At 40.8% G+C, this 24,165-nt stretch overlaps 1 protein-coding gene across 1 annotated transcript; it reads left to right on the top strand.

Moving 5' to 3' along the window:
• Positions 1-14,743: 14,743 nt before the first annotated feature.
• Positions 14,744-20,962, top strand: NDUFB4 (NADH:ubiquinone oxidoreductase subunit B4). Its single transcript, XM_004606693.2, has 3 exons — positions 14,744-14,994; positions 18,949-19,095; positions 20,843-20,962. Exons 1-3 carry the CDS (start codon positions 14,815-14,817, stop codon positions 20,903-20,905), a joined length of 390 nt encoding a protein of 129 aa, XP_004606750.1. The 5' UTR covers positions 14,744-14,814; the 3' UTR covers positions 20,906-20,962.
• The last annotated feature ends 3,203 nt before the right edge of the window (positions 20,963-24,165 follow it).

The raw sequence follows: 24,165 nt of genomic DNA, 5'->3' as shown, positions 1-24,165 counted from the left end.
TTTGGTTTGTTTTAAAGAGCCATGATTTACAAAGTTACTGATAGTTGCATTTTAGGCATACAGTAATTCAACACCAATCCTCCACCAGTGTCTACTTCCCTCCACCAGAGTTCCCAGATTCCCTCTCCATCCCAAGCCCCACTCCACTATGAACGAATAGTTCCCATGTGGTCCCCAGCCCCTGCTGTCCCGAAACCCCTCACTTACTTGCAGCCACTTTGTGCGCTGCTGGCTGTCCTGCCTCCCTGGACTCCCACTTCACCATCTCTCCAGCGTTTTATTTTGTGTGTGTGTGGCAGTGGTTGGTTTTGTGTGCTGTTGGTCTCACCCAAACCTGCCCAATTGCCTCTCAGTATGCATCTATTTCACCGACAATGTGGCTTTGCCCAGGGCGGAGCAGTAGTGGTGGTGATGGAGGGGTGTGTATGTGTGTGTGTGTGTGTGTGTGTGTGTGTAGATGTTTGAGTGTGTGTGTGTGTGTGTATTAGCAGAGCTAAAGGTTCTGTTAGAGGGTAAGGACCTTCCCCTAAAGTTCACAATGCTGGGGGCCAGAGTGATAGTACAGTAGGTAGAGTGCCTGGCGTGTATGCTGCCCACCCGGGTTTGATCCCCAGTATCCCATGAAGTCTCCAAGCACCGGCAAAAAGTGATTCCTGAGTGCAGAGCCAGGCATAACCCCCACTGAGCATTGCCAAGTGTGCACCCCCCAGTAAATGAATAAATAAAATTCACAATGCTAAAGGTAAAGAGAAATCAACATATTATACTCATAGCTCTAAGGCTCAAGGACTTTGGTGCTAAATGCATGGCATCAGGCTGTAGAAGGGAGCAAGCTCCAGGAGGGCCCTTTATGTATCAGAGTGAATCCATGGTTGGGCAAGAAACTGAAGCTCAGAGAACCGGTCTGACACCCTCAGGAAGTGGCAGGTGCAGAAGCCGAACTGCTTCTCTGTCAACCAAATGCCATGTTCTCTCTTCTCTACCATGTTGCCGTACTGATGAGCATGCTGACTCATTTGGAAAGTTATATAAGCTTTCCATTTCCGTTCCCAGATAATGTGACTGCATAAAAAAATGCATTACTCCAACAGCTTTGGTGTATTGGCTTTGATGGAGGAAGGAACTCCACTGCCTAGAAGAGGCTCAGAACTTTGAGAATAAAAGGGCTGCAGTGGAATCTAAGCCAGAAGTAACCACCGTTCCCTCCCCCTCCCATACTGTCCTCTCAGCAGAGTTTTCACTAAATAATAATTGACTCCTTATGTTCACACGTAGTTACTCAGAGTCCGATGCAAACTTTGTCCACTGCACAGATCCGCCCAGGAGCACATGGGTCAGTACGATTCAAAACTGGCAGCTCCATGAGAAGAAACAAGCCAGGTTGGTCTTTAAGATTCCCTTTTTATTGATTAGAGAAGTGTCAGAATCAGCTCTGACCCCTGGAAAGTGATCTCTGGATTCTGTGTGCGGAAAGGAGGCAGAGGATTAAGTGCTGTTAGTACCTGTCAGTGTGCCCTTGGCACCCGGTGTCTGTGCCCCTCTGTTTTGGCTGGTGGCATGCAGGCCAGAAGTACTGGAGAAGGTTTCCTCTGTGAGCAGCCGCTATACTCTGATGGAGAGAGTTGATAGAGAAATGACCCCATCTCCCTTGCCTGTCTGTTGGGACAGTTGAGGCCTATACTCTGCTATCTTTCAGATTCCCAGTGGCATAGGCACCAATGTCCCCTACACTTGATAAGCTACTCTATACTGGCCTTTATTCGAGTCCCTGTCACACTCCCTGACTAAGCTCCGGGGGTCTCCGGGATTGCTACATAGCTGATGCTCAAATTCTTGTCTAGGGCCCCATCTCTTCAGGTATAGACAAATGCCGGGGGGCCCGAGACAAAGGAGGAGTAGAAGGAAGGGGTGGATGTGAATATTAATCACCCTGAGATTTAGAGCTTCAAAATTGGTTAAAAGGTTTGCTGAGGCAGGAGTGGGGGAAAGAGACTCTAAGTATTCTGAGCCTCAAGTTTGAGATTCATGGTATATGCTGATGCTTTGAACGGAAGTAAGGAATACATGGGGGGCATTGTAAGAAAGTAAATCCAATTTTGGATATGTAGGAGAAAGTGGCATCTGGCTCTATGATGTCATTTGCGAGAGTGAAAGTACCACCTTTGCCAGAAGCATCTTCAGAAACCACTTATCATAATGCTTGAAATTCTCTATTACTCATTCATTTGGCTGGATTCTTCTAGAATCCTATTTTTAAAATGCTCCTGAGATTACTGATAATTTTGTTATGTGTGATAATATATAACATGGAATGATAGAGGTAAAGACCTCTTGACTATTAGAAACATGTACTGGACCATTTATGAATAAAGCGAAACACCATGAGGATTAGCTTCACAATAATCCATCAAAAAATAAAAGTGGATGGATATGTAGGGGGATAGATAAACAGCACTGGCAAATATTTAAAATTGTGAAAGCTGAAGGGAATGCCCATGAGGTTTACATACCATTTCTATTACTTTTGTGGGTACTTGAAAAACTTCACAATGAAAAAAAAAATAGGAGTTATCCTGATATTTTAAAAATTCACCTGGGAGCATATCATATTCAACTTTAGTGTTCCTTTTAAATATATACAAAAGTATATTTTAAAAATGCAGTTGTATTTTATATTTTTAGGGTAGTTAGAAGAAAATGGGTATTGGTACTTTTTTTCTTAAAATATCAGTTATACACTTATTCAACAAACATATTCCACACTGATTTTATTATGCATCATGAAAATTATTAGAAATATAACAGTGAATATATAAATACCTGAGATTTTCTATTTCTGGTAAAATTGGTTGCCTAGCATTTCCTGAATGTCAGTCCTATTGCAGAAAGGATTTGGATTCCATTTGGAAAATCTCATTTAGATTTTCTTTTTTTTAAAAAAAATTTTTATTAGTGAATCACCGTGAGGTACAGTTATAAACTTATGAACATTTAAACTCTACTTTAAGAAATAAAAGAAGAAACGAGGAAATGGAAATATATCCCCTGCTCATGGATTGGAAAAATTAACATGGTCAAAATGCAATACTCCCCAAAGCATTGTACAAATTCAATGTGATCCCTGTAAGGATACCCATGACATTCTTCAAAGAAATGGAGCAAACACTCCTGAAATTCATATGGAACAATAAGCCCCCACTAATAGCTAAAGCAATTCTTGGGAAAAAGAAAATGGGAGGAATCAACCTCCGCAACTTCAAACTCTACTACAAAGCGGTAATAATTAAAACAGCATGGTACTGGAACAAAGGCAGAGCTGCAGACCAATGGAACAGGGTTGAATATTCTGACACCCACCCCCCTCAAATATATGATCATCTAATCTTTGATAAGGGAGCAAGAAATGTGAAGTGGAGCAAGGAAAGCATTTTTAACATATTGGTACCTTTTAAGAAATATATTGGTTAGTAGGCCAGAGAGTAGATCAAGGGGCTGGAATGCATGGTTTGCTTGCAGGAGGTTCAGGTTTGATTTCAGTCCTCCTGTTCTCCCCCCACACACACACCCCTACAGAATTCTGTTCCCTCACAGCACTCCTGGGAGCAACCCCCAAGCATGGAGTCAGGAGTCATAGTCCCAGAGAACTGCTGGTGTGGATTTTAAAAGAAATTTTAAAAATCTAGAATTCAGATGAAGAATTTTACCAATCCTTTTTACCACTATTCTCCAAAGAGGAAGCAAACATTTAACAACTATAGCTTTTTTTCTTTTTCTTTTTCCCTTTTTCTGTTTTTGCACACCCAGTGGTGCTCAGGGGACCAGTGTCAGGAATCAAACCCAGAGCTCTGGAATACAAAGCCTATGAACTATCCTTTTATGCCATCACTCCTCGAATCTACAGTTTTCTATCAAGTCTTATCAGAAAGCCCTACGTTAGATGCTCTGTATGCCAAATTTAATTTTATCTTCTCAATTCTGACTAGAGATCTATTTCATAGATAAGAAAACAGAAGGGGAGGGAGATCAGGTCTTTTACCCTGAAAACCAGAGGGTGATAAACTGCAGGGGCATAAAAAAGAAGTCTGGCACTAAAACGCCTTTCATCGGGTTTCTAAATTTGCTATATTCCACAGTCTTCTGAATGAGGTTAGTCTTAGGTCATCTCACTCTTCATTTTTAATCTGGTTCCCACTGAATTTATTGCTGGGATTTAGGCTACTCTGCTTAGACCAAGTCCAAACTGAGAAATGAAGCCAGGACCTCTTGGGCAGGTTGATACATTGATGAGAGGGCATAGGCCTTAACATCAGCGTCAAGGAAGCACCAGACTTGTTTACCTAAGTGTCTCAATGGATTGACAAGAGGGTGCCAGGAAAGCTGGAGGTGGACATAGCTCCTAGAAGAGCAAAGAAATTATAAATAAGCAAATAACTCCATGAATAAATGCAGACTATTTACAAAAGCCCCTATACCTTTTATTTTTAAATTAACATTAAGGTGAAGTAAAGAAGAATGGCATAAAGGCTGGAGCAATAGCACAGTGGGTAGGGCGTTTGCCTTGCACATGGCTGACCTGGTTTAATTCCCAGCATCAAATATGGTTCCCCGAACACTGCAGAAGTAATTCCTGAGTGCATGAGCCAGGAGTAACTCCTGTGCATCTCCGGTGTAACCCAAAAAGCAAAAAAAAAAAAAAAAAAAAAAAGAAAGGAGGATAGTAAAATTAATTGTAATTATTTCATCTTGCTGGAGCATCATTATCCATAATATTATGAATGTTATTATCCACAATAAAGACTTAAAAATTCTTATTTTCAAATTTCTAATTGAAAGAGCAGAATATAGTATATCTGTAGCAGTTTGGATGTTATTATCTATAATAAAGATTTTAAAAATGCTTACTTTCAAAAATCTAATTATAATAGAAGAATATAGCATATCTGTGCATGATTAAAATTTTCTAAAAATATCTTCTGCATGAAAAGAAGACAAGAAAAATGTCAAAAATTGTGATTGCAATTAGGTTGAAAATATAGCTGTTTTAAAATTTTAATTAGAATTAAGATTTTTCTTATAATTACTTGTGTTACTTCTGGGATGAGAAGAGTATTAAAAAATAAAGCAAAGAGGGACCAGAGAAATAATACAGAAGACAAGGCACCTACTTCAATTCCCTGGCACCACTTACAGTTCCCTGAGCACCAACAAAGATCATTCCTGAACACAGAGCTAGAGACAGCACCAGAGCATGCTCCAAACCAAAATAAATAATAGATAAAGCAAAGAACTTCATTCTACTTTATGCATGTATGCATGTGGTACCAGAGATTAAATTTAGAACTTTACACATGCAAGACATGTGCTCTACCACTGATCTTAAAATAAGTTAAAAATATTTATGTTTTCATGTCCAGGAGGTAAATATAATTCTGTAGAAAATCTGAGCAAGTGATGAAAAGCTGCATTTTTGCTGTACTCAGTTGCTTTATTCATGCTGATCTGAAAGAAGAAACAAACCAATGAGGCTAAAGTAAATTAATAGCCTCTATCTCAGAAAGTTTGCAAACTGGGGTGGGAGGCCATAAAGAAAGCTCAGGTTTTAACCCAAATTATGTCCTATCAAATGTTTAGACGAGCCTCACGCATGAAGGAACCAGCAGAGGAACCCAGGTGTGCGGGATCCGGGGCCGAGATCTCCAAGGCTGCTCGGATCGGGACTGGGTCTTTTCCACCCAGATCCCCCACTTTCCAGTAGCTGGGCAGTCACACCCAGAAACTGCCCCCAGCACTGTGTAATCCCATCAGTGGCCAACATCCAGAGACTGCTCCTGCAATGCGGCCATGCAACGTCTAACAGCCTAGTTCGCTCTCTTGGAGAACCTGACAAGCTGCAGAAAGTCTATTGCCTGCTTGGGAGAGCCTGGCAAGCTCCCCGTGGCATATTCATATCCCAAATACAGTAACAGCTATATACATACCTCTCGGAGAGCCTGGCAAGCTACCGAGAGTATTCTGCCCGCACGGCAGGACCTTGCAAGCTATCTGTGGCATATTCGATATACCCAAAACAGTAACGATAGGTCTCATTCCCCTGACCCTGAAAGAATCTCCAATCATTGGGAAAGATGTGTAAGGAGAGGCTGCTAAAATCTCAGGACTGAGTGTAATAGAGATGTTACTGGTGCCCGCTCGAGTAAATCAAGGAACAATGGGATGACAGTGATACAGTGATAGAGTGATGTCCTACCATGGTCTTTGTTAAAGGTATTTTTAAGAAGAGGACAGAAGAGGGTTGTATAAATTATTATGTTTGGATTTGTTGAATTTTTTTTAAGTCAAGCTGCTGTAAGGTTAACTTAAAAAAATGCAGAGAAGGGGCTGGAGTGATAGCACAGTGGGTAGGGCAGTTGCCTTGCACGCAGACGACCTGGGTTCGATTCCCAGCATCCCATATGGTCCCCCAGCACCGCCAAAAGTAATTCCTGAGTGTAGAGCCAGGAGTAAGCCCTGTGCATCGCTGGGTGTGACCCGAAAAGCAAAAAAAAAAAAAAAAAAGAATGCAGAGAAAAGGGCAGCTGGGATAGAAAAGGGACCACTAAGTAAATGATGGTTGGTTGGAGGGTTTGCTTAGGATGGGAGATGCATGCTGAAAGTAGGCTATGGACCAAACATGATGGCTGCTTAGTACATGTATTGCAAACCATAACACTCAAGAGAGAAAGAGGGAATTTGCCTGCCACAGAGGCAAGGGGTGGGAAAAGGTGGGGGTGGCGGGAGGGAAACTGGGAACGTTGGTGGTGGAGAATGCGCACTGGTGGAGGGATGGGTACTCAAACACTGTATGACTGAAATGTAATCATGAAGGTTTGTAAGTCTGTTAAAATTTTTTTTTAATGAAAAGAAGAAAAAAATACAAAAAAGTACTTTGTCAAGTTCTGAAAGTTTGAATATCTATCGGGAAACCATTTTTTTTTTCATTTTTGGGTCACACCTGGCTCTGCACTCAGGAATTACTCCTGGTGTTGCCCCGGGGGACCATATGGGATGCTGGGAATCGAAATCGGGCTGGCTGCATGAAAGGCAAACACCATACCCACTGTACTATGGCTCCAGCTCCAGGAAACCAATTCTTGCTCAGTAAAATACTGTTTTAAAAGTTAAAAGTCCAGGGGCTGGAGTGATAGCACAGCGGGTAGGGCGTTTGCCTTGCACGCGGCCAACCCAGGTTCAATTCCCAGCATCCCATATGGTCCTCTGAGCACCGCCAGGGGTGATTCCTGAGTGCAGAGCCAGGAGTAACCCCTGTGCATTGCCAGGGGTGACCCAAAAAGAAAAAAAAAAGTTAAAAGTCCAAAGGACCAGAGAGATAGCTCAATGGCAAGCCAAGCTGCACATGAGAGATAGTTTTAGACCTACCATATAGTTAGTTTCTTACTGTTGTTGTTGGGTTTTGTTTGGGGCCCCACTAGTGGTGCTCAGGGCTTACTCCTGGCTCTGCAGACTCTTGACAGGCTTGGGAGACCATATGGGGCTGGGGATTGATAGTATAATACTTGCTATGACAGCTCAATATTGCTCAGGCCCCAGACCTGCCAGAGTTCCTAATGTTTAAGGGAGAGTGAAGAGAGAGCAGAAAATTGCTTCCCCCTGTAAAGGGAGGAGCTAGAGTGTCAGTGTGGCCGTGATTCAGAGATGGGGCCAAGGATTCAACTGAAGAGGGAGCCTCACTGGGTCTTGAAGTCATGGAAAGGAAGATTTCATTGGAAAATGGAACTCTGGCTGCTACATAAAAAAGAAATAGATGTTAAGAGTAGATGTGAATATTTAGTGTCATAATGAGCAATACAAATTAAATTATTTAAAACCTGCTATAGGGGCAGGTTTAGGTGGTGGTTGGGAAAATTGAAAACGATGGTGGTGGGAAGGTGTAATGGTGGTGGGATTGGTGTTGGACTATAGAATCTAATTTCATTTTGAAAAACTTTATGAAAATAAAATAAAATTTAAAAAATAAAAATATTAAAGTGCATGCAAAAAAAAAAAAAAAAGAGTAGGTGTGAACAAGACAAGCAGGTAAGAGGCTACTGCTCTCCCCAGGCAAAAGATGATCCTAAGGCAAGTGCTTTGGGTGCCTCATTCCAAAGAGAAAAAAGCATGATAGGATTTCCGCTAAGAGGATTAACCCTCATTTATGTTAAATTGACAACTTGCAAGAAATGTCACCTTATGCTTTGAAGGAAACTTATTGTTCAAGAACAAATATGTGCTTATGTAAGTGACTTTAGTAATAAGAATAGATATATGCTAAGATAAGGCTGAAAAGACTGGCTCCAAAGAAAAGAGAGGCGAAATGTAATATTCATAAGCCTTTGGATATGTCTACATGACAGATGTGTTTCTAAGTACTGTATATTTTAAGCAGAAATCTTTTTATTCTTGGTTGGTTTGTATACAGCACATTAAATGGAGAGAGGGAGCAAGTCATTATGTATGAGTTACTTTGTCTCTATGGTAAGAACAATTCACAGATGCAAGAGCATTAAAATGTTTCCATATCACCTTCAATTCACCCTCTGTATTCTAATCTTGCTCAAGGAGAATTAAAAAATTGCAACCACATTGGGAGATTATAATACACCTTTATATTAGAAATAGAACCAGCAGGCAACGATGAATAAAGCTATGACAGATCCAAACCACACAATTAACAGCTTGATCTAACCTTACTCTCAATGAATACATTCTTTTCAAGTGCTTGTGGAATTAGTACAAAATTACTATGTATGGGTACAAAGATATGCTGATTATGTAATAGTTGAACAGAATATGTTTAAATTGTGCATTTTTGTGTATGTTAAATCTCAATAAAGTGGTTTGCTAAAAATACCCAGAAAAAAAATGAGTCACCCCCCCCCGAAACTGACCACCTATGAAGTCTCAGAGATACTGCAAATTTCAAATGACTAATATTACATAACATTATCTGACAGTAATACTATTATTAAATTAGAATTAATACAAAGATGGATAACATAAAAAATAGCTTTCGAAATTAAAAATGCATTTCATGAGTTAAATGAAAAATAACTATTATATATTCATAACTACATGACAACTAAAATACTAATAAAACTTCTAGAGATGTAGCTAAAATAAATATGCAGAAGTAGATGCATAAACATGATGAAATATAGGGCTGGGGAAATAGTACAGAGGTTAAGGCCCCAGCAGTGTCCCTGGCATCAGTCCCAGGACAGGGCATACACAGCACCACAGCACCGCACCCTGGGGTCCTATTACTGAACTGCTTGGTTGGCCAAGAAGTAGGAGAGGTGCCTGAGCACTGCTTAGGAGGCGCCCCAAAACAAAAGAAAAAATGATCAAGCATAAATAAAAATGACTGAGATAAATACACTTTAAATAGGAAAAGGGCCCAGGATGCAGCTTCACCGGCAGAGCACATGACACACACCTCAGCAGCTTGTGATCTTCTCCGCTTCCGGCACGCTAGATGCAGCCCAGAGGCCTCACAGCATGCTGGGCGCAGCTCCACCAACTAACAACAACCACAAGAAGATATTGTAAAAGAACATTTATCTTGAGGAAACAGAAGATATATGTATCACTGTATCACTGTCATCCCATTGTTCATGATTTGCTCGAACAGGCGCCAGTATTGTCTCCATTCGTCCCTGTCACGTGTTAGTGTAGCCCAATGGCGTATTGGGGGCTCTTTCAGGATCAGGGGAATGAGGCCCATCGTTATTACTATTTTTGGCATATCAAGTACGCCTCAGGGAGCTCTGCCCTGCCAGCAGGATACTCTCAGTAGCTTGCCGGGCTCTCCGAGAGGGACCAAGGCTTTTGGAGCATCCTCTAATCACCTTTACAGGTGTTCCCAGTCTACCGAATGTAAGCGTTTGGTCAACTGGCATGTTGTAACGATCTGTGCACCGACAAACATGCACCTGCTTGCATCTCTGGGCAGCACCCGGGATATCTTCAGCCTCAGGTTGATCTCCTTGAAGTTGATGGGGTGCGCCCAAATGTTGTTGGGCAGCTAGCAGAGCAGGACCCTATCGAAGAGGGTCTGTGCCAGGTCGAACACCTGCGCTGAGTCCCAGGTCACCAGATGGTTGGCTGACAGCACCCCACAGTGGATGAGCCACTCTGCGCACTGCCGCCTCGGCTCTACGTCCAACAGCAATGTGTCCGACAAAGATATGTGTATAAGAGGAAATCATTACTGATTTGAGATTATTTTTTAAATAGAAAAAATACATAATGCTCTAGGAGGATGAATAAATTAAAAAACAAAGAAGCAATAAATAAATAATAGTAGTAGAAAAAGAGGATAATAATTATAAAGACCGCGAAAATTTAAAAGACAAGATTAGAAACTTTGGTTGGTTTAAAACAACCAAAACTAACAAATAAAATTTTTTTGAGATAATGTCAATTACCAAATTTGATTCTAGAAGAGTCAGGAATTGACTGAGAGTTGAGTACAGAAATTGAACTGGGAGTCAAAAATCTCTCCTGAAGACAGAGAGAGAGCAAAAGGGAATGAATGCCCTGCCACAGAGGCGGGTGGGATGGGGGGAGGGCAGCTGAGGAGTGGGAGGGATGCTGGGACCACTGGTGATGGAAAATGGGCACTGGTGGAGGGATGGGCACTCAACCACTGTATGACTGAAACGCAAGCATGAAAGTTTGTAAGTCTGTAACTGTACTTCATGGTGATTCACTAATAATTTTTTTTTTTAAATCTTTCCTGAAGAAAGATGGAAAACCCATACCATTTTAGAAAATAATTTACCAAGCTTTTAAGAAATACAGTTTCAATATTTTACAAACTGGAGAGTCAGGAAGAAAAAGGAAATTTATCCAACTCATTTCATGAAACTAGACATCTTAAGACAAAAACTAAGAGAAAATTGTAAATAAAGTGCTAAATATATATATATATATATTAAGGTCATGAAGCAGAGTTAATTCGAGAATGCAAAATGACATCACATCAGGAAAAATCAGCAAAGTTTTCAGTCTTTAACAGATTAACATTTTAATTAATTAACACGTTTAATTAATTATTTAATTTAATTTAATTATCATTTTAACAGATTAACATAAAACAAAAGCATATGACAGCAAACCAAAAAATGTAGAAACAACATTTGGTCAACTAAATACTCATGCACGATTACAAAAACTTCTGGCAAGGAATATAAGGAAATTTTCTTTTTCTTTTTTTTTTTTTTGCTTTTTGGGTCACACCTGGCAATGCACAGGAGTCATTCCTGGCTCATGCACTCAGGAATTATCCCTTGGCGGTGCTCAAGGGACCATATGGGATGCTGGGATTCGAACCCGGGTAAATGCCCTACCCGCTGTGCTATCACTCCAGCCCCAGGAAATTTTCTTGACCTGATAAAGTTTAAAAATGTTGAAATACTTTTCACAAGGTGTATCCATTAAACTCTAGTAGATTCATACACAGACACACACACAACTCACAACCTCCACAACCTCGGAGGCAATACTCAGGGGCCAGGCAGTCACTCACTGCAATATTTGGCTGGGCCAGAGGGCTCATTGCTAAGACTTGGCAAGTGGTGCTGCAGTAGTCACTGTCACTGTCATCCCGTTGTTCATCGATTTGTTCGAGCAGGCACCAGCAACATCTCTCATTGAGAGACTTATTGTTACTGTTTTTGGCATATCCAATATGCACAGGTAGTTTGCCAGGCTCTGCCGAGCGGGCTCGATACTCTCCGTAGCTTGCCAGGCTCTCCAAGAGGGGCGGAGGAATCGAACTCGGGTCGGCCACGTGAAAGACGAACGCCCAACTGCTGTGCTATTGCTCCAGCCCGCTGCAGTAGAGTAATATATTTAATGGTGAAATAATAGAGGGAATCTTCTAAAACCATTACACTGCATTGTACTCTCAGTCTGAGAGAGAGAGAGAGAGAGAGAGAGAGAGAGAGAGAAAGTATATAACACTTTGGTATTTTGGTAAGGGGGAGAAAAGGCTGTATAAGATATGACTGACTACACAGAACAATCAAAAAATGTATAGAAAAGTTAATGGGAATAAGAAAATCTCAACAGAATATTGTCTCTAAAAACAGTATACAAAAATCAGTATTACTAAACATTAGCAATAACCACTTATAAAATCTAAGAGGCAAAAGAGGAGAATAAAAATGACAGTAAAAATGTAGCAGGAATTAATTTAATAAAGAGGCCAGAGTCCTTTTTGTAGAAGGTTATAAAATCTGATTGAAAGACATAAAAGAATTCCTGAGTAATGATCATGAACGGGAAGATGCAATATTATGAGGAAGTCTGTTCTCCTTAAATCAAGTTATAAATTTAGTGCAATCTCAATTAAAATCCCAGTGGATTTTTTTTATGGGACTTGACAACTTAATACTAAAATTCATCTGAAATAAAAGGAACCAAAGTAGCTAAGACAATTTTGGACTATAATAAAAATGGAGAGATTTCCCCCATGATATAGCAAGATTTATAAAACTAATATGCTTACAATGGACAGGGTTGTGTAATCTCAAAGCCCTGCTGAGTAAAATACCTCTCCTGAAGGAAAGATTCTAGGGACAGGGGAGATGGCTCAACTGGTTGGAGTGCATGTTTTGCATGTGGGAGCTCTGGGTTCTATCTCTGGTACCATACAATACCCTGAGTACTGCACTAGAATGAACTCACGAGTACTTGCAGGTATGGGTCAACCACCTCCCACAAAGTAATTCTAGGTGAGACTTTCCTAAATAAGAAAAGCTTCTGTGACATACATGTATCTTTTATGTAAAAGTGTTGATTCAGGGCCAGGGTGATAGTAGAGGGATTCTGTTCACATGGCACTGCATGGAGGACTCCTGAGCAGCACTGGGTATGGTTCTATGCCATACCCAGTAGAGTATGGGTAGAATACCATCAAGGTGGTCCTGGTGGCTCCTGGCACCTCAGGGCCGGAGCAGCACTACATTCTCTGACACTAACAGAACATCTGGCATGGTAAGTATTACTGGGAATCAACCCCTGAGCACCACCTGAGAGGTTAAAAAACAGAACTAAACATTGAAGTGCTCTTACCTGTGACTGATTTGGATAGTGTTCAGTCAACAGTCACAGAAGACTTGAATACAATGAAAACCAATGTTCTATTTGGTGCATTGGAAGAGTGTCAAATTGACTCGGTAGTAGCATTTTGAGAAAAAGTACATGCTAGCTAACCAAAGACAAAATGTAGGTTACTCGAGCTTAGGTGGAATGCTGCAAATTCTGGGTTATTATTCTTATTTTCTGTGGGACAACTGTGAATTCCAATATTGGAAGACAAGTTCCCAGCGTGGTTACTCAACCAAAGTGCTGGCTTCTCTTAAAGTCCTGATTTTGGATTGCCTTGCGATCCAATAGTGAATTTATAAATATTAAAAATTTAAATGGAGTGTTTTTTTATTGTCTATTTCTTTATTCTATATTCTGTCAGACTGCATTTGCATAGGCTATTTGCTTGATACTCATCTAGACAACACATTGGGTTGCAAATGTTATTACATTGTCTGTTTTTTTATCGATTGCCTGTCAACTCTTCTAGGCAAACATCACATCCTTCATTTCTCTGCATTCCCCATGAAACCTAGAGGATTGACTAAGACTGACTAGTGTGCAGTATGCTTCACAGTGGGTGCTTAATAAATATTTAAAAACAGTATTAAAATGTTGAATAAATTTGACAGCAGTGCTGCTCCTCATCACTCCAAGTGCCAACACTTTCTAGGTCCTTTCTCTGCCTAGCAACCATTTCCCAACATACCTACGTGTCCCTAGATGTTTCATCCAAGCAGAAGCTCTTTCTTTTGATCTGACTTTCTTTACCTGAGTTACGGAATCTTATTTTTTATATTTTCCCCCGAGGAAGTATCTGACTGATACCTAAAGATTCTACTTCTTCATTTGAAATTGCCTTTTACATCGGTAGGAGTGGGGGAGGGAGGTAAAAAGAGAGGGTGAGTTTCATTTTGAGTCACCTTTTCTCCTCAAATCATCTCACAAATCTTATGCCACTATGGGTAATTTCATATCACTAAGGATGTTTTCATTCTGTACTCAGTATCTCATTTCCCCCTAACCTACTGCAGTCAGACGATTCTCTTGTAAACTTCTATTACACAATATATCAGAATTATACCCCCAAAATGTTCCTACTTAAATTTTACTGACCAAATGTAGTTTTTGTACCTTATAGCTTATTATTTTTCTTGGTAAGAAAACTAGGCTTTGCAGCGCAATTTGGCATAGACTAGTTATTTCATTTAATCCTCATAACTATTTTGCTAGGCTTCTAGGATAGGGTTCGTCTTCTCCCATATAAGGAAACCCGAGAAGCGTTAATTGACTTGGTCAAGGTCACAAACCTTATACTAAAAGGGCTTTGCAGCACACCAGTCCCGCTTCGGGACTCCACCAGCCCCACACAGCTCGACATCACAGATGAATCTCTGGTCAGCAGTGCCAAAGCTGCAAAGAAGCAGCAGCCGCATAAACTGTGCAGGAGTTGCATAAACCTGCATTAGCAGATGAAAGCGGTGGGGATGGAGGGAAACAAAGCCGAGGCTGGCCCACTGCGCACGCGCAAAGCGCTCGCGATGCCAGGACCGCAGACCGCTGAGATCCTCCCTAAACGCGGGCTCGAGGCACCGCCTAGTGGGCAGGCGCACTTCTTCCGGCGGAAGATCAGAGGGGAGGAGGCGGGGCTCAGCGCGGCGCCGGCGCAACTGTGGGGCCAAGATGTCGTTCCCCGAGTACAAGCCGGCCCGCCTGGCCACCCTGCCCACCACTCTTGATCCCGCCGAGTACGACATCTCTCCGGAAGCCCGCAAAGCCCAGGCCGAGCGCCTGGCCATCAGATCCCGGCTTAAACGGGAGTACCTGCTGCAGTACAACAACCCCAGCCGCCACGGGCTCATCGTGAGTCGGGGGGCCGCCGGGCGGGCTTTGGGGTCCCCGCCGCCGGAGCAGCGCAGACCGTCGGGGACGGCGCCGCGCGACGGCTGCGTGCCCCGCTCCGTCGCGTGGACAGGGGCCCTCCGCCACGCTGAGGGAGCAGGCCAGTTCCCGAGCCCTTTGACCTTGGGCGGGAGGTCGTGGCCAAGGGGACAGGTCTCACCTGACTGGTTGGGGGCCTGACTCGTCACTTCCGGTTGGACTGTTTTTTTTTTTTTCTTTCTTTTTTTGAGAACATAACTCCCCTTTGCCCCTTCACACTTCACAGAGGTAGTAGATAGGTTTTCGTATACGAACACTGGGAATTTTACAGTATTTACTCTTAAAAGAAACAGTTACAAGAATTTAATGGGTGTCTGTGTAAAAAGCTATTTTCTATCTTTATGTCTGTAAAACTTTCCCACCATTCACTTTTATAGTTGCTGTCCGATGGGAATATGTTATCAGTTTATATATTTTAACTCAGACTTTTTTTTTTCTTCCTTTTTGGGTCACACCCGGCGATGCACAGGGGTCACTCCTGGCTCTGCACTCAGAAATTACTCCTGGCTGAGCTCAGGGGACCATATGGGATGCTGGGAATCGAACCCGGGTGGGCCGCGCGTGCAAGGCAAACGCCCTATCTGTTGAGCTATCACTCCAGCCCCCAGTTTATATATTTTAAAGCATAGAGACCCGGAAGCTTTCAGCTTTGGCATCTGATGCATAAAGCACTACATGCCAACAAACTCAAATTTTGGAGTTTTGTATGATCCCTCTGATTTTGGTTTTTCTTATTCTTACATAGGGAAATAGCACATATAAAAAAAAGAATCTTGGCTCTGTATTCAGGGATCACTCCTGTTGGGCTCTGGGGACCATATGGGGTGCCAGGGATTAAACCTGTGTTGCTTGCTTGCAAGGCAAACACATGACCTGCTGTACCATTGCTCCAGCCACAATATATTTATATTTGTAAAGACTTTTCTGGGACCTGAACAAATAAAGTAAGAAAGGAAGAGCAGCTATGGTCTTACATAGGCATGGGGGAGGCCTGAAAGAAGTAAGATGGGGTAGCTCTCTGGTAGGATAGCATTTTAGGTAGCAGAGTCAGCCAGACTTGAGCATTATTAGACAAGAGTGGTCCCCTGAGTGGAGAGCCAGGAGTAAGCTCTGAGCATAGGTTTGTCTGTCGATCCCCCCCAAACCTCCTTCGCAATGAAACGTATACCTGGGTGATTACAGAAATCATGAAAAGAGCATTGTGGAGACCGACGAGAACAGCATGGAAAGATAATATCATAAAGGCACTTGTGGGACTAGATCACACGAAGTTTTTTAGATTATTGTGATGAGTAGGGAATCAAAAAATATGTCTATCTTTAATAATGTTTTCTTCTGGGTGTTTGGTTGATTAAATAGACTATGTGGGAGCAAGAAGAGGAGTAGTGTACTTAAGAAGCTTACGGTAATCAGATCTCTTGGTTGATGGTGGCTCCCGGTGTGTGTGTGGGGGAGATTGCAGGGAGGCAGTACAGAATAGTCAATTCTGGCCATAGATTGAAATTAGAACCATGTTTGCAGTCAGTTTTGATATGGCATGTTAAGAGAGATTAAGGATGACTCCATGGCTTTTGACTTAATATCAGAATGAATAAGCTCATGTGTTTCATGATAGAGATGATTCTGAGAGGAGGGGGCATGGGATATTGAGAAATCAGTTCGAGGTATAGACATTTGACCTGCCATTAAACAGCATGCCACTGTATTGCTAAAGTGCAGGATCAGGTGTAATTGTGCTCATCAGTTCAGAGTTGGATATAAGCCATGACTTGGGGTGCAGATCATCAGTAGAGTGTTAGGGAGGGAGGGAGGGTGCTAGTAAGTGCTAGTAAGACAGACCAGCATGGTCTGAGGTCCACTATTAAAATTGAAAGAGGCAGAGGAAACTAAGAAGGAATACCTACTTAGAAAACTAAACAGGTTTGTTCTGTGGAAACCCAAGGGAAAGATGATTGCAAGTATGGTTCATCATGTCACGTGCTGTTTCTAGGCCCTTTGGACATGGAGTGGTTTCAAAGAACAAAACCATCCTGGTATGTTTTTTAGAACGTCACTGAACAATAATACCAGGCCCAAGGAACAGTGATCATGGTGCTATTGGTGTATTCATTGAGATGTCTGTTTCAGGAAGACAGATTGCTCAGATGTTAAAGTGTTGAGAGGTGGGGGGCAGTTTGCAAATAATATGGTATAGCCATTCAAATACAATTCCAGGAACCAGAGAGATAGTCCAGCAGGAAAGGCAGTTGTTTTGTACACGCCCAACCAACCTGTATTTTATTGATGGACCCCCTATATGCTCAGGAGTCATCCCTGAGCATAGCCAGATGTGCCTCTCTACCCCCCAAAATGCAGGGAATGAAACAAGATGTATGGAACTCACACATCCTCTCTCCCTCTCTCTTGTGCCTCAACTTCCTTTACTGTTTCAGTAGTTTGGCTTTTGAGATTATACTGTGGAAAAGCCACTATTATTACTCAGTTTTATTTCTTGGTGTTGGTTAAGACCTTGAATGCTCTCCTCACAGCTAAGTATTGATAGTTTAAAATGGATTTGTTTGTTTTTGTGTGTTAATTAGATCAAATATTTTTGTAAAATAATTTGGTGATTCAGCTAAATTAAATTATGTGTTTGGGGTAGATTTGCTCTCACATAATTATTCTAATAAAACTATTAAAATGACAAAATGCTTTTTCCTTAAGCTTGGAAATTTGATTATTTTTCTTAAAAACTGCTTTAGTAAAATGAAATGTAATAATACTGCTCTTAATATATGTGGCTTAAAAATTCTTGAGGTTCAGGGTTGACTGATCTCAGTGTTTTCTACAGCCTGTTTGCACCTGGAAAGGCCAGTGTAAGGGTAGCATTAGAAAGGGTCTGGAAACAATCTTAAGCACGATAGAACATGTTAAATAAATCCCTCCCTCCCTCCTTCCCTCCCTCCCTCCCTCCTTCCTTCCCTTCCTTCCTTTTCCTTCCTTTCTTCCTCTTCCTTCCTTCCTTCCTTCCTTCCTTCCTTCCTTCCTTCCTTCCTTCCTTCCTTCCTTCCTTCCTTCCTTCCTTCCTTCCTTCTTTCCTTCCTCCCTCCCTCCCTCCCTCTCCCTTCCCTTCCTGATTAAGGTTACTATTCTCTCTACCCTTAGGGACTAAGGTTTGGGGGCCATATGTGGGGCTAGGGATTAAATGGAGGTTGTCAGCTTGCAAGACCAGTGTCTTATACACTACTATCCCTCTGGCTCTTCATACCTGTTTTTTTTTTTTTTTAAATACTGTGTGGTTCTATTGATCACATTTTCAGAAATGTTAAAACAATTAAAAAGTAGATTTAAATGGTCACAGAGTAAAAATAACTATTCTGAAAGCTTAAGAATTCAACCCCTAACTGGAGAGCAGGAGGGTAACTGGGGACATTGGAGGGAAGTGGACACTGGTGAAGGGACTGGTGTCAGAACATTGCACACCTGAAACGCAATGATGAATAACTTGGTAATTTTGTAATTCAAAGTGATTCAATAAAAATAGGTAAATAAAAAAAATAACTAAGTCTCTAATACATACATACATATAAATGTAGATATATATGTAGATATATATAAATTTTATCCCCTAAGTAGGAAGCCAAAGGATGCTGTAAGATTTTTAATTTTTTCAGGATTTGAACAAGATAATCAGAGTTATTAAATAAATGCTAATAATGAAAGATTTTCATTACTTTCCTGAAGCAATTTATATTATTTATAGATTTCTTTTAACTATAGAGGAGAACAGAAGAATTTACTGTGCTCCTCCAAAAATTCTGCTGAGATTGTTTCTTGGTGTACCTGTACTGGTACATTTTGTTCTAAGTATCTGGAGCATTTTGTTCTCAATTTTAGGAAGACCCAGCCCTGCATCGTTGGACCTATGCAAGATCAGCGAATATCTACCCCAATTTCAAACCCACTCCCAAGAACTCACTCTTAGGAGCTCTGGTTGGAATCGGGCCCCTCTTCTTCTGGTATTATGTTTTTAAAACAGACAGAGTAAGTCTTAGAACGTGATGCTTAATACTTGTTTGTTCCCTTTCTGCAACTCTTTTCTGGTAATTACTGCAGTCTCACCTTTGATTTTGGTTTTCCACTTTTTCCTTCAATTCCACTCTTCTTTATTCTTTCCAGTTTTACTGCTTAATTACTTCAACTCATACAGAATTATGTTTTGTTAAAAATTAGGATAGTCTGTTAGTCTTTCCAGTTTAATGACAGCTCTGGAATTTAAAGTAATGAATGAGGGACTGAAATGCCGTGTAGCTGTAGGGTGCTTGCTTGTACGAGGCCAACACAGATTCTATCCGTGGTATACCACTCCCCCCCAACCTACACATGCACGCGCACATGCACGCACATGCAGGGTTCCCCAGGATCACCAGCAGTGATTCGTTCCTTGAATACGAAGCAGGAGTAATCACTACTGGGTGTGGCCCCCAAACCAAAAGTAAATAGTTGGTCAATTTTGTACGACTTGAACTTAGCTCATGAAGGAATTTTCTTGGTGTATTTTTTTTTTTTTTTTTTGGTTTTTGGGTCACACCCGGTGATGCACAGGGGTTACTCCTGGCTCTTCACTCAGGAATTACCCCTGGCGGTGCTCAGGGGACCATATGGGATGCTGGGATTAGAACCGGGGTCGGCCGTGTGCAAGGCAAACGCCCTACCCGCTGTGCTATCGCTCCAGCCCCTCTTGGTGTATTTTTGACGATGTAAGGAAATTATACTCTGTTAAACAGAGGCATTCAAAAATAATTCAGAGTTCATTTCTTTTTTCTCATTATGTTTAAAATTAAATTTTTTCTATTATGATTAACCTTTAAATGTTATATCAGTTTTATATTTAACTATTGTTGGGTTAAGTATTAGTAGAATACATAAATCATGTATTTGCAGGAATTTTAGTTCTGTTAGTCATGTTTTGTACATTGATGTTAAGATGTATTAAAATGCTAGCAAAGAACAAAAACAGCCTGTGCTGGGGCTTACTGCATTATAGTTCTGGTGTATGACTGCAGAGAAAGCCAAGTTTAGCTTTGACAATAGACATTAGAGCACTCTGGTACTAGACCCCTAGTATAAGGCCACAGGCCTTGTATTGCCATCCAGACTGGGGCCCATTTATTCTCTCTTCCTTAAGCCAGCTAGTCCACTTCCTTTCCCTTTTTATCAGAATTTTGACTATCTTATATATGATTTCTTTAACAGAAAGGTTGATCACAGAAGATGTTGTATTTTCTCTTGACATTTAATTTGTACCGGGATTGTTTGATTTATTTAAGGGCTGGAGCAATAGCACAGCGGGTAGGGCATTTGCCTTGCATGTGGCCGACCCAGGTTTGATTCCTCCGCCCCTCTCGGAGAGCCCAGCAAGCTACTGAGAGTATCTCATCCACATGGCAGAGCCTAGCAAGCTACCAGTGGCATATTCGATATGCCAAAAACAGTAATAACAAGTCTTGAGATGGAGATGTTACTGGTGCCCGCTCAAGCAAATAGATGAGCAACGGGATGACAGTGACAGATGACAGTGACAGTGGGTATGACGTTTTTCAATGAGGGTGATTTTTATCATTTATTTATTCCTTCAGATTACTATTCCACATTCATACTCTGTAGGCTTTAGGTGATAGAAATTTGGAATTAGGCTTGGAGTATTTTATTGCTGTCTTCCAGAGTTGTGCAATGAGTTGTACTGAATGCATTGCTTTAACGTACTTTTTTTCCCCCTCTCTCTTAACAGGATAGGAAAGAGAAACTTATCCGTGAAGGAAAATTGGACCGAACATTTAGCATCTCATACTAAGTCTGAAAGCTATGACTATATATTACTGTTTAAATAAAGCTTCTATTGATCATTAAATACTTTCTCTTTCTTACCTTGATTGAACAAATATTTCCCCTACACCTTTGCAAAAGTTCATAATTTAATGAGAAACAGATTCATGTTCATTCACTCATTCAGTTGATCACCAAATGCATATTTGCTGTGAGTGAGGCACTGAATTGTGTGCTGGAAATACAACAGTCAATAAGAAACTTGGTCCTTATGCTTATGTACAAACTTTAACAACTGTTTACTCAACAGTTATTATTTAGTGCTTATTAATCTTACCTTTAATGTCCCTAACTAAGGCTTGTATGGAAAGATTCTAAAGAACAAATGTTCAGTATATTTTGTTTGTTTTTGGCCCCACTAGGTTCTTCTCTGGGGACTGCTCCCAGCTCATCATGTAGCTAAGGACCCAGCATAGGTCTGTATGCAGGGAAGATAGAAAGCCAATTAGTATCTCCTTAGCCCTGGTCAGTACATTGTGAATAAATATTCTCTCTCAAATACTTAAGAACCTAAAAAGTCATTCTTCCCATACTGGTGGCCCAAATGGGTCTTAGGGAAATGAGGGTGACTGTGGAACAAGAAAGCCTTTTTCCAAGCTCTACATACAAAATAGATGCAGTTTTCTGAGCTGCAAGCACAAGACAGCTTGGATGTAGCAAAAACAGAGTTTCAGTTTTTACAGTCTATATACCTTCCCTTAAGACTTAGTCACATAAAGTGTCAACAACTGCCCAGACACACACATACAAACATGAAGGTAGGGGTACAAATGTTTTGTTAACAGATTTGAGTGACAGATTGCCTGGATTCAGATGTGGATTCTGACAATTATTAATGGTATGGCCATAGCAATACTTGCTTAGCATCTTTTTTCCTTTCCTAATGTGTTAAATGAAGTTGATAGGAAACCCTTATAGTTGACATTTTCTTCTAGACTCACTGAATAGTTGGCTATCTTGCTAAATGATCAGCTTCTACCTAAATCCTTCCATTACCCTAAAACATTACCAAACCAAGTCAAGATAGAGCCTTCTGGTATTCTTTGTCTCTCAGTATCACTGCTCTTCATGGCTAATGGACTTGATCGCCCACTTTGAGAACCATACCTTAAACCTTGTTATCACCCTCAAGGCATCTCATACATTCTAACCAGGCTCTTCATGCTCTGTATTTCTGCCACTCCCATTACTTTTTTTGGACACTGATTCCCTCTCCAATTCAGTCAACAAATATGTACCCAATGCTTTTTATGTCCTAGTGCTGCTCCTGAGGGTTTTTCATTTTCCTATTTGTAAGACCCCTCCTAACCCCCATTTCCATTTCTTTCCAACCTGGGCTCTAGCTGCTCAAACTACATTCTTCCTTAATCCCCTAAATTATTTGAATACATATTTTTTCTTTTGGGGGAATCTGTTAATTTCAAAGAAAATTGTACCTTAATTTGACCCTTGGACGTTTTTATATTCTGAAGGTTGAAGCAATAACAATAACTTGTTCCATTAGATATTGTACATTACTGGAGCTTACACATTAAGTTTTAAAAACATTTTTGGTTTTGGGTCACACCCAATTGTGCTGATGGCTTTCTTCTGGCTCTGTGCTCAGAAATCTCTCCTGACTGGGATCATGAATGAGACCATATGTGATGTTAAGGATTAAACCTTATCCACTGTGTGATCTCTTTAGCCCTTCACATTAATTTTGATTTCTCACTTATACTACATATCAAATAAATCTTAGGTTATTATAGATTCAACTGTTTAAAAATATGACAAATTCAGGGAATATAGTTCCTATTTTCCTTTAAAGAAATGTAGAAGACCAAGAACAGTTAAATATAAGATAAATAATAAAATCTTACAGAATCTGAATTTCTAAATCCACTTAATCATAATATTAGCCGAAAATAAAATTTTGAAAATTATTTCTGGGAAATATACTACAAATATTATGAACCAAAAAAAAATCCATTTATAATGGCATCAGAAATGTTGGAAATGATAAAAGTTGGAGAAAGGCAGGGTGGGGAAATTTCCTAATATAAAACTCTTAAAACAGCACAATTAAGATGACTTATACAGAGTAAATTTGTTATGTGCCTTGTGTGTTTGTCATATATTTTAAAATCTCACGATTCGTGAGATGTTTTGCATTTAAAATTATTAGCAATAATTAACAAGTTTTAAAATGTCAGGGTACAAAATCAATATACACAATCTGTTGAATTTATTTTTTTCTTTTTGGTTTTTGGATAATATCTGGGGTGCTCAGGGCTTACTTTTGGCTCTGTGCTCCAAGTCTCTTGGCAGTGCTTGGGGATCTATATATGGTGCCAGATATTGAACCAGGGTCATTTCATGCAAAGCAAGTGCCTTATTCACTTTAATGTCTCTAGCTTACAATCTGCTGAGTTTCTTGCAGAGTTAAAAGGGTTTTAAAGAAAATCCCATTTGGGGCTGGAGCAATAGCACAGCGGATAAGGCGTTTGTCTTGCATGCGGCCAACCCGGGTTTGATTCCCAGCATCCCATATGGTCCCCTGAGCACCACCAGGGATGATCCTGAGTGCAGAGCCAGGAGTAACCCCTGTGCATCACCAGGTGCAACCCAAAAATAAAAAAAAAAAAAAACAAGAAAATTACCCCATTTATGAATGCCCTGCCACAGAGGCGGGGTGGGGTGGGAGTGGTGGAAGGGATGCTGGAACTATTGGTGGTGGAAAATGGGCACTGGTGAAGGGATGGGTACTCGATCATTGTATGACTGAAATGCAAGCACGAAAGTTCGTAAGTCTAACTACCTCACGGTGATTCACTAATAAAAATTTTGAAAAAAAAAAATCCCATTTATGGGACCCTCTGCTCCTAAAGACTATGATTCAAGAGGTCTTCTAACCCATTTTGGCACCCAGAGTGGCTTACAGAAATGCATCTAGATTGTGAACGGAGCTAAAATAGAAATCCAAAACTGCGTGGCCGCTGTTGTGGCCGTGCGAGCTCATAGAGTCTTCATCCTCAGCAATGGAAAACAAATTATTAAGTGATGCCTTTTCAGCAGGTCTGATTGTTGGGGGAAAATTCCAAACAATAATAGCGAGTTCTCTATTGAAATATTGAATGTATTCAAAGTATAGAGAGAATAAAGTGAAGATCATTAGCTACTCAGGTGGGGGAGTGGGAGGGGAGCATATTGGGGTTCTTGGTGGTGGAATGTGCACTGGTGAAGGGA

The sequence above is a fragment of the Sorex araneus genome, chromosome 2, assembly GCF_027595985.1.
Source record: "Sorex araneus isolate mSorAra2 chromosome 2, mSorAra2.pri, whole genome shotgun sequence".
Lineage (NCBI taxonomy): Eukaryota > Metazoa > Chordata > Mammalia > Eulipotyphla > Soricidae > Sorex > Sorex araneus.
Note: the sequence above shows the minus strand (reverse complement) of the source record. Positions and strands in the feature narration are given on the sequence as shown.